Source organism: Rhinichthys klamathensis, unplaced genomic scaffold (assembly GCF_029890125.1).
Source record: "Rhinichthys klamathensis goyatoka isolate OS25496 unplaced genomic scaffold, OSU_Roscu_1.1 h1tg000318l_1, whole genome shotgun sequence".
Taxonomy (NCBI): domain Eukaryota; kingdom Metazoa; phylum Chordata; class Actinopteri; order Cypriniformes; family Leuciscidae; genus Rhinichthys; species Rhinichthys klamathensis.
Window position 1 is genome coordinate 1498014 of NW_026606834.1, and position 15227 is coordinate 1513240.

At 40.8% G+C, this 15227-nt stretch overlaps 1 protein-coding gene across 1 annotated transcript in view; it reads left to right on the plus strand.

The window, feature by feature from the left end:
- The first annotated feature begins 5172 nt into the window (after window positions 1-5172).
- Window positions 5173-15227, plus strand: part of actr3 (actin related protein 3) — a 30638-nt gene continuing 20583 nt past the window's right edge. Inside the window, exons 1-4 of the mRNA XM_056271353.1 lie at window positions 5173-5329; window positions 6318-6373; window positions 12785-12909; window positions 14172-14282. Of these exons, the coding sequence (XP_056127328.1) occupies window positions 5286-5329; window positions 6318-6373; window positions 12785-12909; window positions 14172-14282 (336 nt within the window). The 5' untranslated portion in view covers window positions 5173-5285. The remainder of the gene's footprint in view (window positions 5330-6317; window positions 6374-12784; window positions 12910-14171; window positions 14283-15227) is intronic.

Here is a 15227-nt window from a genome sequence, read left to right on the forward strand (position 1 = left end):
AATGGCAATAGGACCACTGGGAGGAGCCAGAGGAGCTTGATTTTTACACAGATTATCTGTCTCATATTCTACTGTCAGGACATAATGACAGTTTTAGCAAATACATTTTTTCAAAAGTTACCTACAGCAGCTTTAAGTTTGAAATGTGCATTTTCATGTCTATTCAAAAAAAAAAAAAAGGAGGGGGGGGGGGGGGGGGGGGGGAGTGACACTTAAAGGGTTAAAGGCGCTATAGAAAATAACGATGAGGTTAATAAAGGTTATTATTATTATTATAAACGAGTCAAAGCGCTCGGCTCCGTGGTTCCGTTGACGCAGGGTTTAACATGTCCTATAAGTTGTGTGAATATAGTCTAGTTGTGCTCTTGTGTCTGCAGATATCACCACAAACTCAAGACGGATGCTTGTATGTAAGAAGTGTTTGGGTTAGAAAGGTCAGCTAGAAGAAAACCCAGTGATCTATTAGCAACAGCCGCCAGTTGGAGAAACCGTAGCGGTCCACTGACTATAGTCAGAATGGACACACAAAAACCAACACAGTCTCATGAAAGTGCGTATCTATACCACGAATGTCATTTCTCGTGCCATTTATATGCCAAAAATGGTTTTTGCGTGCATATGCTACGCACTGAAAACCCCTTGGGTAGGTTTAGGGGGGAGGGGGGTGGGGTGTGCGTGCATATTACACGCCATAAAGTGCGTATCATATGCACGCGAAAACTGCGTATCATATAGACGCAAAAAACATTTTTGGCGTATAAATGGCACGAGAAATGACATTCGTGGTATAGATACGCACTTTCATGAGATCGGGCTCACAAAAACCTAATAAGGAAATACGCATGTGGTTTAGTGTAAATAGAGGATCTCTGTAAACTTTAACAAACAGCCCTTGTAAGGCATGTGAAGATCCTCATCTGTCCGCATGTATGTCGGCACAGAATGCGTTTTTGCAGTTTAGTGGAATTGAAAACCGTGTTCTGTGTGAACGGTCCCTTATTTTAATGCTGTCGGAAATGTCCAACTTCCCACTTCTGACATCGTGATTTCAAGCTTGTTGCTTTGTTTCATGGAGGACAGCAGGATTATTCTAGCATATTTATTGGTCAAATCTTATTAAACCAAGCGCCGCATTAATTGACAACCATGTAAACATTCACTGCGGTAATTTCAGTCAAATGCAGGCTTTTTAGATGATATGCAGAATCAGTTACTGTGGATGAACTCTGAAATTACTATAGGAGACCAACCACTTTTGTGGAATATATGTATTCAAAATGGTTTAATTTTTGTGAATGACTTCTTAGATACATCTGGTCACTTTATTTCATTTTATGATTTTTCAATACAATTTAATGAATGTTTGGATTTGTATCGATTCAATCAGATTGTCTCAGCAATTCCAATTGGCTGGAAACAAAAAATACAAAATAAACACAAGCAATTGGTTTGTCTCCCAAAAGTACGATGTAAAAAATGGTTACATAATATAAAAATAAATAAAATAATTTATAATTGGAAGTTATATCCTGCAGGATTTGCACTTTTTCCTCACAAAGTCTGCCAATACTGGGAAGATGAAATGCACCAATTCCATGGAAAGAATATTTTAGATCAATTTATAACACTACAGTAGATTCATATTCAAGAATATTTCAATTGAAAATGTTTTACAAGATAATTGCAACTAAAAAAATGTTATATTTATACCACATTGAAAATAATCCATATTGCAGATTTTGTGAGGAAGAAGAGGAAGACATATGGCATTTATTTTACTTTTGTCCATTTGTATATAAATTCTGGTCAAGTGTCCAAGTTTGGTTAAAGACGGCGAGAATAGAACTTATAACACCACAAACTATTGTACTTGGTCACTTTACAGGTAGGTTTCTTTTGTTAAATACCATTTTATTAATAGGGAACATGTTTATTTTTAAAACAAAAACATCATCAAGCTTGTGTTTAGGTCACTTTAAGAATGTTATAAGGTCTCATCTTCATTTAGAAAAGATAATGGCAGAAAGCAAAAATAGATTGGATGAATATAATAAAAAATGGAATAATATTCTATGTGTATTATAATTATATGAAATCTTGTAGTTTTTTTTTTTTCCTATCTCATTCATATCATATTTATTCTTCTGTCGTAATATATTTTGTAAAAGTGTTTTTTTTTTTTTTTTTTTTTTTTTATGTTCTGGGGTATGAATGTGAGGATGAATGTATAAGCATGTAGAGTTTCTGTAGATTTGGTCTGTAAATTATATTTCTTATTAAATAAAGATGAAAAAAAAAAAAATGCAGGCTTTTTTCACTGTGTCTAAAACATATAGGCCTGGTTTCACAGACAGGGCTTAGATTAAGCCAGGATTAGGCCTTCAATTAGCTTTTATAAACGTGCCTTAGGAAAAACATTACTGATGTGCGTCGTGAGACAAAACTATGGCACTGATATATTTTAAGATATGTCAATGCTAGTTGCTTTGCTCAAACATGCATCATTATGGGCTGTCCAACTCCAGAACTTGGGTATCAAAATTATCCCCAAGTTTCCCAGTGGTAATTACGACTTGAGAGAGCGTTTATGTCCAGTTTTTAACTAGGAAACTTGTATTTACGATCATTGATAACGCTGTCAAGAGTGAGACGCGAGTGCAAAAGTTAAAGTCCCCCTGTAGTCAATCATTTTATCTCTTAAAACTCATCTTTGATCAGCAAAATTACATCTTTAAACGTTTTTCCTTGAAAAAATATATATTTATGCCTTAAAATATCTTGAATGTAACTCGACACCCTTGCCTCATTTAGTATACGCGGCTCTATGAATATACAAATGAGCCCCGCCTCCACTCACTCACTCAGCTCAGAGATCCACTGGTTGACGATCACACGTTGATCTGATTGGTTACAAGGTCGTTTGTGACGTCAGAAACACCAGCGATTTCAAACCGTGTTTTTGAGACTGTCTTTGGTTCACTGCAGTTTTAAGGAGGAAATACTCAGCAATGCTGTCGACTTATGAATTTACACATGGTGTGTCTTAAAGCATATTAAAAACACCACATACACATATAAACAACATTAAAAACTGGATTTTCACCACAGGGGGACTTTAAACACATCCATCTAGCATGTGATTTTAGGGCTTATTTTATTTTTGATACGATACCGATACTTTCAAAGGCCAGTAACATCAATATCAATACTGATACCGCTAAACTGAACTTGTAAACTATTACATTTATTAAATGAGCTAAGTGTAAAATGGGTAATAATTATGTTTTTATTTGAAATTTGGAAATCTGTTTACACTGTACATAACACAACACAAAACATGTTAACTTTTTATAATACAATAAAACATTCACAGACCTATCACAGAAAAAGATACCCACTTTTAAAAGGGCTTTTAACATTCAATATGCCTTAAATGCAATTTATTAATTACGTTTTTGTTGACACATGCATATGTTTACTAGTGGTAACCATGGAAATCTACAAATACTATAGTTAAAATACAGCAACTGTAGTAAAACCATGGTTCATTTTCATATTGTGACAGGCTATTGCACCCATAAAATGCAACTTTTTTTCAGACATAGTATGATTTAACATTATAGAACATGATCATTATGATTATGAACTATATCGTTAGTTCGTAGGCTATAGTTAACGTTCAATTTAAACAAATTTAATTGCAAAAGCAATGTAGGCTACAATTTAAATTTGTAAATTGTGAAATAACTCAAACATTTTGTGTTTTTCTGTCCTCTGATGAGCATTATTCTGGGCTGCGTTTCCCAAAAGCATCGATGGTTTCTTATAATCTATATTAATTTGAGCATCGCCTACTTTCGATATTCACATTAGTAAGCATTTCAATAGGCTACTTCAGTATCGATACGAACATTCCTAGTGGAAAACAATGGAAAAGAAGCTCAGTGGAACGAAAAACGCGTTCTGTGTGAACGGGCGCTTGATTTACAGGTCTGATGTATGAGAGATGTTGACGATTGCACAATGGAGAGAGTAAAGTTTGAAGTCTCTGTTAAACTGCATCCTTGTCGTCGTTACTTACCTTACTTTATAACATCTGCACAAATAACTGAGTTGATGAAATCATACAGTGTTTCTGAACATAAAAACTCTTGGAACTCTTGATGTTGTAATGATACAGATAAGATCAGACCACCAATAGAGCGCCATTTGCTGGACAAACTCATTAAAAAAACAAAATATAAATTACAATTTGGGTTGATCGTTGATACGAGTGTTTTCATTAATAGCTTGTTGATGTCTCGTTGACACTTTTTAAACCTATACAACATCAATGTTGTATCAAATAAGCGTCCACGTAGAATGATTGACAGCTGAGCGCGTTCTCGTGGCATCATCTCTCGCGCGCAGGTCACTGTAGTGTCCGGCAGGTGGCGCGCTTCGCCGTCATTTTACTCTTTTTTTTTTTTGTCTCAATCAAAATAAAAAAATCTATTTGGCATGCTTGCTTTGCCAACATGTCAACATGCACAGATAACATTATTAAAACATTAAATAGAACAGAATTGACACACAATTGAATACAGCCACTTGAGAGATGTGCACGAGACAGGAATAAGTGCACTTAAAAATCCACACTTGGGTGAAGTGCACGTCTGTAGTGTGCTAGACTGATGTCTTTAGGGTGTAGTGCATCTATGAGTATTTTGTATACATTTGCAAATGCTTTTAAACACTTGATTGATGAAATTGCGTCATCTGTTACTGAGGAACTACTAAACAGACATTTAGACGTTTATTTTAAAGTGAAACTTAAACATCTAAAAGTGCACATAAAGCTCTGTACAAACTACTTGCATTGCTTGCATCAAAAGTTATGCACACTTGAACACTTGGGCCAAATACAGGAAATGCAAAGACTGCAAGTGTGTGTAATGGGAGAAACCCACAAAATTGCAGATTTTTCACTATTATTTCTGAGATAATCTTTTCACATATCACAGTCGTGCTTTGCTTAGGCAAAACAAACCATCTCTCCAATAATGTTCTTAGAAGAAGACAAATAAAGCGTTCTGGCATTTGAACGGTCACGTGTTTGAGCCGCTCTGCCCCGCCCATGTCATCGCCGTGTGACGCTCGCGGCCGCTCTAGGGTGCGCGCTTTCTTCTGCACTTGAATGCGGAAGTGGAAAAACGCTTCCTTCTCGTTTCCGGGTTCCGCCTCGCGCACAAACGGAGCGACAGATCACTAGTACCGGGAGCTCACCGGCTCTTTAACCACTCGAGATGGCCGCTCGGTTACCGGCATGTGTTGTGGATTGTGGCACAGGGTGAGTTAACAACACAATCTGTCCAGTGCTAACGAAAACCGGCGCTACACGGGCGCGCGCGCTCGCTCGCGCTCCTGCACGGATAACATTCTCTTACTGTATGGCTGTTTTCCGTTTATCAGCTGCTTGTTTGGATTTTGCGATTTGGGCTTTTTCCAGCACATAGATGCGCAAATGACTGTCATGAAATCAGTGTGTTTGAGCTGATTGTGTGATGCTGAGATTACAGGCGCGCGGAAAGGCGATAAAACGCTCCGCTTTTTCTCACATATGACATTTGTGTTTTGTTCTTTTGCGGAGAGGACCGCCTAACATGATTATATTGATGATGAAAATTTAAAACTAAAGGTGTTTGAAGAGTAGGTTAAAATGATTGAATATGTTGTCTTTTCTTTTGCGCATGCGCTCAGCTGCTTCCTCTTCCTCAACTTCCGTATTCTTGCTGCGGCCTTATATGGGCAAACAGAGAAAAACACGAAATCCTGTAATATCTAATATCCATAACCTGTATCATTTATCAATGCTGGACATTGACGAATGTGTAAAGTATTATAACCGCAAACCTGTCTCTGTTTTGTTTCTGTGATGTTGTAATTGATCAGAACAGATCGCCAGTGTTAGGTTAGTTTGACATGTTGAGACATGAAACATTCTCCGATCTGTGTGTGTGTTATTTATTAATTGACACATTTTTAAAAATAGGTTTTTAAATGCAACAGGGTTCGTGTGTTGGTCGTAAAAACAGTCCGTGTGTGAGATGTGATCCTTCAGAGTGTGTTCATAAATCAAAAATATTTTATTCTTTAAAATCACAACTCTGAAGGAAGTGCACATCATAAAGAAATATTATTCAGACTTTCAGAATTAATTATTCATAAATGGGACACGCAGTGTTTGATTTATTTTGATCTGCTGCTCTCCAACCAGGAACTTAGAAATGAGTAACTGGCGAATGACCATGAGCATTAATGTGTGATTTTTGTTTCAGGTACACTAAACTGGGATATGCAGGAAACACGGAACCGCAGTTCATCATTCCGTCATGTGAGTGTCTGTTCTTCTGTGCCGACGTCTGTATAGTGTTGTGCACATCTGTAGGGGTGTAATGTATGACACTAGTGTACTAGGCTGATGTCTGTAGGGTGTAGTGCTAATGCATGACACTAGTGTACTAGGCTGATGTCTGTTGGGTGTAGTGCTAATGCATGACACTAGTGTACTTGGCTGATGTCTGTTGGGTGTAGTGCTAATGCATGACACTAGTGTACTAGGCTGATGTCTGTTGGGTGTAGTGCTAATGCATGACACTAGTGTACTAGGCTGATGTCTGTTGGGTGTAGTGCTAATGCATGACACTAGTGTACTTGGCTGATGTCTTTTGGGTGTAGTGCTAATGCATGACACTAGTGTACTAGGCTGATGTCTGTTGGGTGTAGTGCTAATGCATGACACTAGTGTACTTGGCTGATGTCTGTAGGGTGTAGTGCTAAATGCATGACACTAGTGTACTTGGCTGATGTCTGTAGGGTGTAGTGCTAAATGCATGACACTAGTGTACTTGGCTGATGTCTGTTGGGTGTAGTGCTAAATGCATGACACTAGTGTACTTGGCTGATGTCTGTAGGGTGTAGTGCTAAATGCATGACACTAGTGTACTTGGCTGATGTCTGTAGGGTGTAGTGCACATCTGTAAGGTGTAGTGCTGATGCATGACACTAGTGTACTTGGCTGATGTCTGTAGGGTGTAGTGCTAAATGCATGACACTAGTGTACTATGCTGATGTCTGTAGGGTGTAGGGCACATCTGTAGGGTGTAGTGCTAATGCATGACACTAGTGTACTATGCTGATGTCTGTAGGGTGTAGTGCACATCTGTAAGGTGTAGTGCTAATGCATGACACAAGTGTACTATGCTGATGTCTGTAGGGTGTAGGGCACATCTGTAGGGTGTAATGCATGACACTAATGTTCTAGGATTATGTCTGTATATTTTGTCAAAAGTAGCGACTTCGGTACCAAGGCGGTACTGAAATTTAAAAATGTGTCACGATATCAGGATTTCCCTCTAGCATTTTGAGCGCCGTTGAACGGACTCTTAAACACTTCTGATTGGCCGTTGTGTTGATGATGAGGTGTTTAAGAATCCGCTCAATAGCATTGATGCTGATATCGTCACATTTTTAAATGTCAGTACCGACTTGGTATCGAAGTCGGTACTTTTGACAACTCTGTCTGTAGGGTGTAGTACACATCTGTAGTGTACTAAGCTAAAGTCTGTAGGGTGTAGTGCACTAGGCTAAAGTCTGCAGGGTGTAGTACACATCTGTAGTGTACTAAGCTAAAGTCTGTAGGGTGTAGTGCACTAGGCTAAAGTCTGCAGGGTGTAGTACACATCTGTAGTGTACTAAGCTAAAGTCTGTAGGGTGTAGTGCACGTCTGTAGTGTACTAGGCTAAAGTCTGTAGGGTGTAGTGCATGTCTGTAGTGTACTAAGCTAAAGTCTGTAGGGTGTAGTGCACGTCTGTAGGGTGTAGTACACATCTGTAGTGTACTAAGTTAAAGTCTGTAGGGTGTAGTACACATCTGTAGTGTACTAAGTTAAAGTCTGTAGGGTGTAGTGCACGTCTGTAGTGTACTAAGCTAAAGTCTGTAGGGTGTAGTGCACGTCTGTAGGGTGAAGTGCACGTCTGTAGGGTGAAGTGCACGTCTGTAGGGTGAAGTGCACGTCTGTAGGGTGTAGTGCACGTCTGTAGGGTGAAGTGCACGTCTGTAGGGTGAAGTGCACGTCTGTAGGGTGTAGTGCACGTAGGGGTGGGCGATATCTCGATATTTAAAATATATCGAGATATTTTTTAAACACGATATGGATTTTGACATATCGTATATATCGATATATTGTTTATTTTTAATCCTGATTTCGCCACTTTGCTTGTTTGCCTTCTCTGTGCTGTGCTCGCCCCCGCCTCCTTGCTTTTGTTCCCCCTCACCTCGCGTGTTGTCTCATTCAAAAATTGTCTCATCCGCAACCAGCCCGGAGGCTACAGAACTCCGAGTGTGTCTGCGCGCGAGCGACAGAGCACGAGAGAAACCGAGTGTGAGCATTAATTGCATTAGTAAATTGGTAGCCTACATACTACAATATATAATTACTATATAAGAGGCATGGAAGTTCGATTAATGGACTCCAGTAATCAGAAGGCTACTACAAACGTCTTGTTTTAAACTATTGCAGGGCTCGAATTTCGGCGCGGGTATTGCGCATAATTCTAATCATTCCCGCAGGTCTCCCATTTATAATGCAGGAAATTCCCGCAATCGTAATCCACACAGATTAATCGTAATCCACACAGATTATAAAATCAAATCATTCTTTTAACAACTATCTGCCAGACGCAATTTCACAAACAGCGTGAGTGTTCAGCGGTGCCGCGTCTTCTTTCTCTTCTCTCATAATGTGTTGTGCAAGGCAGGCATCAAGCGCTGCGGCCATAACATACACTCGCGTTTAGGAGTCGGGACATGATGGATATTCACTCGCACAATCGGGCCAGCAGTTCATCGTGACTGAAGTTTACCATTTGCACGTCTTTTCAAGTCTTACCAGTTTAAACATTCAAGCGATTTTAAACTAATCAGTGCTCGCGCGCTCTCTGAGAGATTATTTTCTATGCGCACATTCATAGAAAATCCGCCTTAAGAACAGCTGGCCAGTAACAAAAGTTATTTTTCGCGGATTATATTGCTTTAACACGCAAAATTGTCAATTTCGGTCGTCGTGAGTATACTCTAAACATAGTCGGTTTTGTCTTTAATAAGCATAAAACGCATGCCAGTATAATGAACACAGGATCCGTGCACTAGCTCTTAAAGTGACGGCAGCCATATGTGTCTGTCATTAATTTTGTTGTCAATACAACAAAAGATAGCTTTAAATTAAAGGAATCAGGATTAATAACCTATGCATTTAATTTATTCAGGACTAAAATACTACTGTGTTATTTTCCATTTGATTACATTATTCAGTTTCTGTATATGAATCACGTGATTAATAATGATGACGAAATTCAGGCCCTGTGTTTAATTTTTCTCATTTGGTTACATTCTGTTATGGAAAATTAATTTTCTATTGATTGTAGGCCTATATTTTGAGTTGTATTCACATCCATTTTCCTGTAAAGATATCGAGATATATATCGAATATCGAGATATAGCAAAATATATCGAGATATATTTTTTGCTCCATATCGCCCAGCCCTAAGTGCACGTCTGTAGGGTGTAGTGCACGTCTGTAGGGTGAAGTGCACGTCTGTAGGGTGAAGTGCACGTCTGTAGGGTGTAGTGCACGTCTGTAGGGTGTAGTGCACGTCTGTAGGGTGAAGTGCACGTCTGTAGGGTGAAGTGCACGTCTGTAGGGTGTAGTGCACGTCTGTAGGGTGTAGTGCACGTCTGTAGGGTGTAGTGCACGTCTGTAGGGTGTAGTGCACGTCTGTAGGGTGAAGTGCACGTCTGTAGGGTGAAGTGCACGTCTGTAGTGCACGTCTGTAGGGTGTAGTGCACGTCTGTAGGGTGTAGGGCACGTCTGTAGGGTGTAGTGCACGTCTGTAGGGTGTAGTGCACGTCTGCAGGGTGTAGTGCACGTCTGTAGGGTGTAGTACACATCTGTAGGGTACTAAGTTAAAGTCTGTAGGGTGTAGTACACATCTGTAGTGTACTAAGTTAAAGTCTGTAGGGTGTAGTGCACGTCTGTAGTGTACTAAGCTAAAGTCTGTAGGGTACGTCTGTAGTGTACTAGGCTAAAGTCTGTAGGGTGTAGTGCACGTCTGTAGGGTGAAGTGCACGTCTGTAGGGTGTAGTGCACGTCTGTAGGGTGTAGTGCATGTCTGTAGGGTGTAGTGCACGTCTTTAGGGTGTAGTGCACGTCTGTAGGGTGTAGTGCACGTCTGTAGGGTGTAGTGCACGTCTGTAGGGTGTAGTGCACGTCTGTAGGGTGTAGTGCACGTCTGTAGGGTGTAGTGCACGTCTGTAGGGTGTAGTGCACGTCTGTAGGGTGTAGTGCACGTCTGTAGGGTGTAGTGCACGTCTGTAGGGTGTAGTGCACGTCTGTAGGGTGTAGTGCACGTCTGTAGGGTGTAGTGCACGTCTGTAGGGTGAAGTGCACGTCTGTAGGGTGAAGTGCACGTCTGTAGTGCACGTCTGTAGGGTGTAGTGCACGTCTGTAGGGTGTAGTGCACGTCTGTAGGGTGTAGTGCACGTCTGTAGGGTGCACGTCTGTAGGGTGTAGTGCACGTCTGTAGGGTGTAGTGCACGTCTGTAGGGTGTAGTGCACGTCTGTAGGGTGTAGTGCACGTCTGTAGGGTGTAGTGCACGTCTGTAGGGTGTAGTACACATCTGTAGGGTGTAGTACACATCTGTAGTGTACTAAGTTAAAGTCTGTAGGGTGTAGTACACATCTGTAGTGTACTAAGTTAAAGTCTGTAGGGTGTAGTGCACGTCTGTAGTGTACTAAGCTAAAGTCTGTAGGGTACGTCTGTAGTGTACTAGGCTAAAGTCTGTAGGGTGAAGTGCACGTCTGTAGGGTGAAGTGCACGTCTGTAGGGTGAAGTGCACGTCTGTAGGGTGAAGTGCACGTCTGTAGGGTGTAGTGCACGTCTGTAGGGTGTAGTGCACGTCTGTAGGGTGTAGTGCACGTCTGTAGGTTGTAGTGCACGTCTGTAGGTTGTAGTGCACGTCTGTAGGGTGTAGTGCACGTCTGTAGGGTGTAGTGCACGTCTGTAGGGTGTAGTGCACGTCTGTAGGGTGTAGTGCACGTCTGTAGGGTGTAGTGCACGTCTGTAGGGTGTAGTGCACGTCTGTAGGGTGTAGTGCACGTCTGTAGGGTGTAGTGCACGTCTGTAGGGTGAAGTGCACGTCTGTAGGGTGAAGTGCACGTCTGTAGTGCACGTCTGTAGGGTGTAGTGCACGTCTGTAGGGTGTAGTGCACGTCTGTAGGGTGTAGGGCACGTCTGTAGGGTGTAGTGCACGTCTGTAGGGTGTAGTGCACGTCTGTAGGGTGAAGTGCACGTCTGTAGGGTGAAGTGCACGTCTGTAGGGTGAAGTGCACGTCTGTAGGGTGTAGTGCACGTCTGTAGGGTGTAGTGCACGTCTGTAGGGTGTAGTGCACGTCTGTAGGCTGTAGTGCACGTCTGTAGGGTGTAGTGCACGTCTGTAGGGTGTAGTGCACGTCTGTAGGGTGTAGTGCACGTCTGTAGGGTGTAGTGCACGTCTGTAGGGTGTAGTGCACGTATGTAGGGTGAAGTGCACGTCTGTAGTGCACGTCTGTAGGGTGTAGTGCACGTCTGTAGGGTGTAGTGCACGTCTGTAGGGTGAAGTGCACGTCTGTAGGGTGTAGTGCACGTCTGTAGGGTGTAGTGCACGTCTGTAGGGTGAAGTGCACGTCTGTAGGGTGTAGTGCACGTCTGTAGGGTGTAGTGCACGTCTGTAGGGTGTAGTGCACGTCTGTAGGGTGTAGTGCACGTCTGTAGGGTGAAGTGCACGTCTGTAGGGTGAAGTGCACGTCTGTAGGGTGAAGTGCACGTCTGTAGGGTGTAGTGCACGTCTGTAGGGTGAAGTGCACGTCTGTAGGGTGAAGTGCACGTCTGTAGGGTGAAGTGGACGTCTGTAGGGTGTAGTGCACGTATGTAGGGTGAAGTGCACGTCTGTAGGGTGAAGTGGACGTCTGTAGGGTGTAGTGCACGTCTGTAGGGTGAAGTGCACGTCTGTAGGGTGTAGTGCACGTCTGTAGGGTGTAGTGCACGTCTGTAGGGTGTAGTGCACGTCTGTAGGGTGTAGTGCACGTCTGTAGGGTGAAGTGCACGTATGTAGGGTGAAGTGCACGTATGTAGGGTGAAGTGCACGTCTGTAGGGTGTAGTGCACGTCTGTAGGGTGTTCTGTAGGGTGTAGTGCACGTCTGTAGGGTGAAGTGCATGTCTGTAGGGTGTAGTGCACGTATGTAGGGTGAAGTGCACGTCTGTAGGGTGTTTTCAGGAAGCAGAGTTAAATATAATTCTCATATAGAAGCTGCAGAAGTGTGAGCGTTTAAAAGCAGTTCCCAAAGCCAGTTTCTATCATTTTTTTAGGCTTTTTTTTAGTTAATACAAATTTTTCAAAGTGCTTTTCACCGACTAAAAAAAGTCATTACGATTATCCCATTTCAGTTCTGTTGCGTCAGACGTTTCTATTCGCATTTCAACTCAGTTCACATTTATTTTCACAGTACATATCGTTTCAAATGACTGGACAACTCATTGGTCGAAAGATGTCAAAATCATCTCACAATCTTCACCACATCCTCAAATAACGGCGTTCTTCTTTTCTTGTAGACTCACGTCAGCACTCAGTTCTCTCTTTACTGCCTCTCTTCATGTTTGCCTGTAATCTGACCACTTCTGGCTTCCCATCATGCTTTTCTTCTGTCAGGCATCGCCATTAAGGAGTCGGCGAAGGTGGGCGACCAGGCTCAGCGGAGGATGATGAAGGGTGTGGATGATCTCGACTTCTACATCGGAGACGAAGCCATCGATAAACCCAATTACGCCACCAAAGTGAGTGATGAAACCGGCATGAAAAACTGATTCTGTGGGTTCAAAAGTTTGGGGTCGGTGAGATTGTTTTAATGTTTTAAAAAAAGGTCTCAACTGCATTTATTTGATCAAATATACATAAAAAATTATGAAATATTATTACAATTTAAAATAGCTGTTTTCTATGTGAATATATAGTAAAGTGTAATTTATTCCTGTGATCAAAGCTGCATTTTCAGCATCATTACTCCAGTCTTCAGTGTCACATGACCCTTCAGAAATCACTCTAATATGAGGATTTAATGCTCAAGAAACATTTATGATTATTATCAGTGTTGAAAAACATTTTTTTGCTGCTTCATAATTTTAGGGAAACTGAAAAAATACATTTTGTCCAGGATTCTTTAATGAATAAAAAGTTAACAAAGAACAGCATTTATTTTAAATAGAATCTTTTTTTAACATTATGGATGTCTTTACTGTCACTTTTGATCAATTTAATGCATCCTTGATTCATAAAAGGGAATTTGTTTAAAGAAATAAAAATCTTTTGAGCATTAGTGTAGTTACAAACACGATACAAGCAGGTTCTGGTCCAGTAGTTTGATTGGACAGCGAAAATCAAATTTCTATCCATAATGTGTCAAAATGTCACTTGAACTTCTTGTTTTTTAATCTCATAAGGACTTGTTCAATAAAATCTTTCCAGAAAACGTTTTTAGAATTTTTCATCAAATGTAATTTAAATCTGTTGCACTTTTCTAATTTATTTAGTTTGGTGTTATTTAGTTGTATTTATACAGCACCTGTACAACTGGCAGATAACACACAGCTCTGCTCTTGGTATGAAAATGGCTTTTATTGCTGATAAGGCATTACAATTTATACTTATGGACTGCATAACGCGATCTGACACTCGAATCAGTCATGTGACGAAGGTTCATCATCATCATCAAAGCATATTTTATTAGATTATCCTGGATTTAATACAAGTAGAATGCTTTTTTATTAACTCAAGGACTTAGTAAGATTATGCCTGAAAAGGTTTTGGATTTTTTATCATATGTTAATTTTATCTTGTATAATATGACTTGCTGTTTTTGTTTGTTTGGTTTTTATATGATATTTGTATTTTTGTAATTTAATTTTTGCCATGAAAATATCCTTGGATGCTGACATTACTAAATAAAACCATCATCTGTAGAAAGTGAGAATCCCTTAGAAAGCGTGCCGTTCCTCCAGACGTGTGTGTGATCTCTGAGTGTGTGTGTGTGTGTCCGCAGTGGCCCATTCGGCACGGGATCGTGGAGGATTGGGATCTGATGGAGAGGTTTATGGAGCAGGTGATCTTCAAGTACCTGAGGGCCGAACCCGAGGACCATTACTTCCTGTTGGTGAGTGAAACTCATGTGATGATCTTGTGTTTTAGGTGGACACACTAACACACGTGATAAAAGGCTGCTTTTTCCATGTTAATCAGAGTTTTTGTCCTAACCAGCTGACGATTGAGGCCTAAAAAAAGCTGCTATATGACAAGGTGTACAGCAAACAAGCTAAAAAAAACAGAAATACATTTTTATAAGCTGTCGACCCCAAAAAACAAGCGTTTTTGAGACAAAAGTGGATACATCAGCTTTTTTGTGAAGCGACCTTGGGTTCTTGAAAAGCAATATAAAAAATAAACGTATTATTATTATACAGGCAATTGTGACGGAGCACAACGTGTCTCATTACTCTGAGAATTAAAGGCACAATATGTAGGTTTTTTTCGCCACAAGAGGGCGCAGTTTCCAACAATAACACAGGCGTAGGTTGATGACGCAGGGATGAGCTGAATGATGGGTCACGCTGATGGATCTAATAATGTTTATGGATGAGTGCAAACATTCATGTTTTTTAACATTACAGTGGTATGAAACAGGTCGCGATTGCTAAAGAGACAGATATCACACGCGAGTCCCGCGGATATAAAGGAATAAGAGCATTTAATTCTACCGAACTACCCGCGAGTGCTGGATTACTCACACAGGTCAGTTTATTAGACGAATTAAACTTGTGAGGTAACGCAGCGCTGCTTCACTCGGTCTAACGTTACACTATCACACTAAACGCATTTAAATGTTGGTTGAAAGTTATAATGTTAAACTACGTGTTAGTTCGTTTGCTATACGAAACTAGCAGTAAGCTAGATCAACATTAGAATAACATACTGACCATATTCTAACATTTCATCATGTTTAGCTGTTATATAACATTGATTTGTTTTATGTACATTTGCTCTCCTGTCTAATAAAGCTGTCAAGTCGTGACTCGTGAAGCTCTGTCGAGTCCAAGTTAGC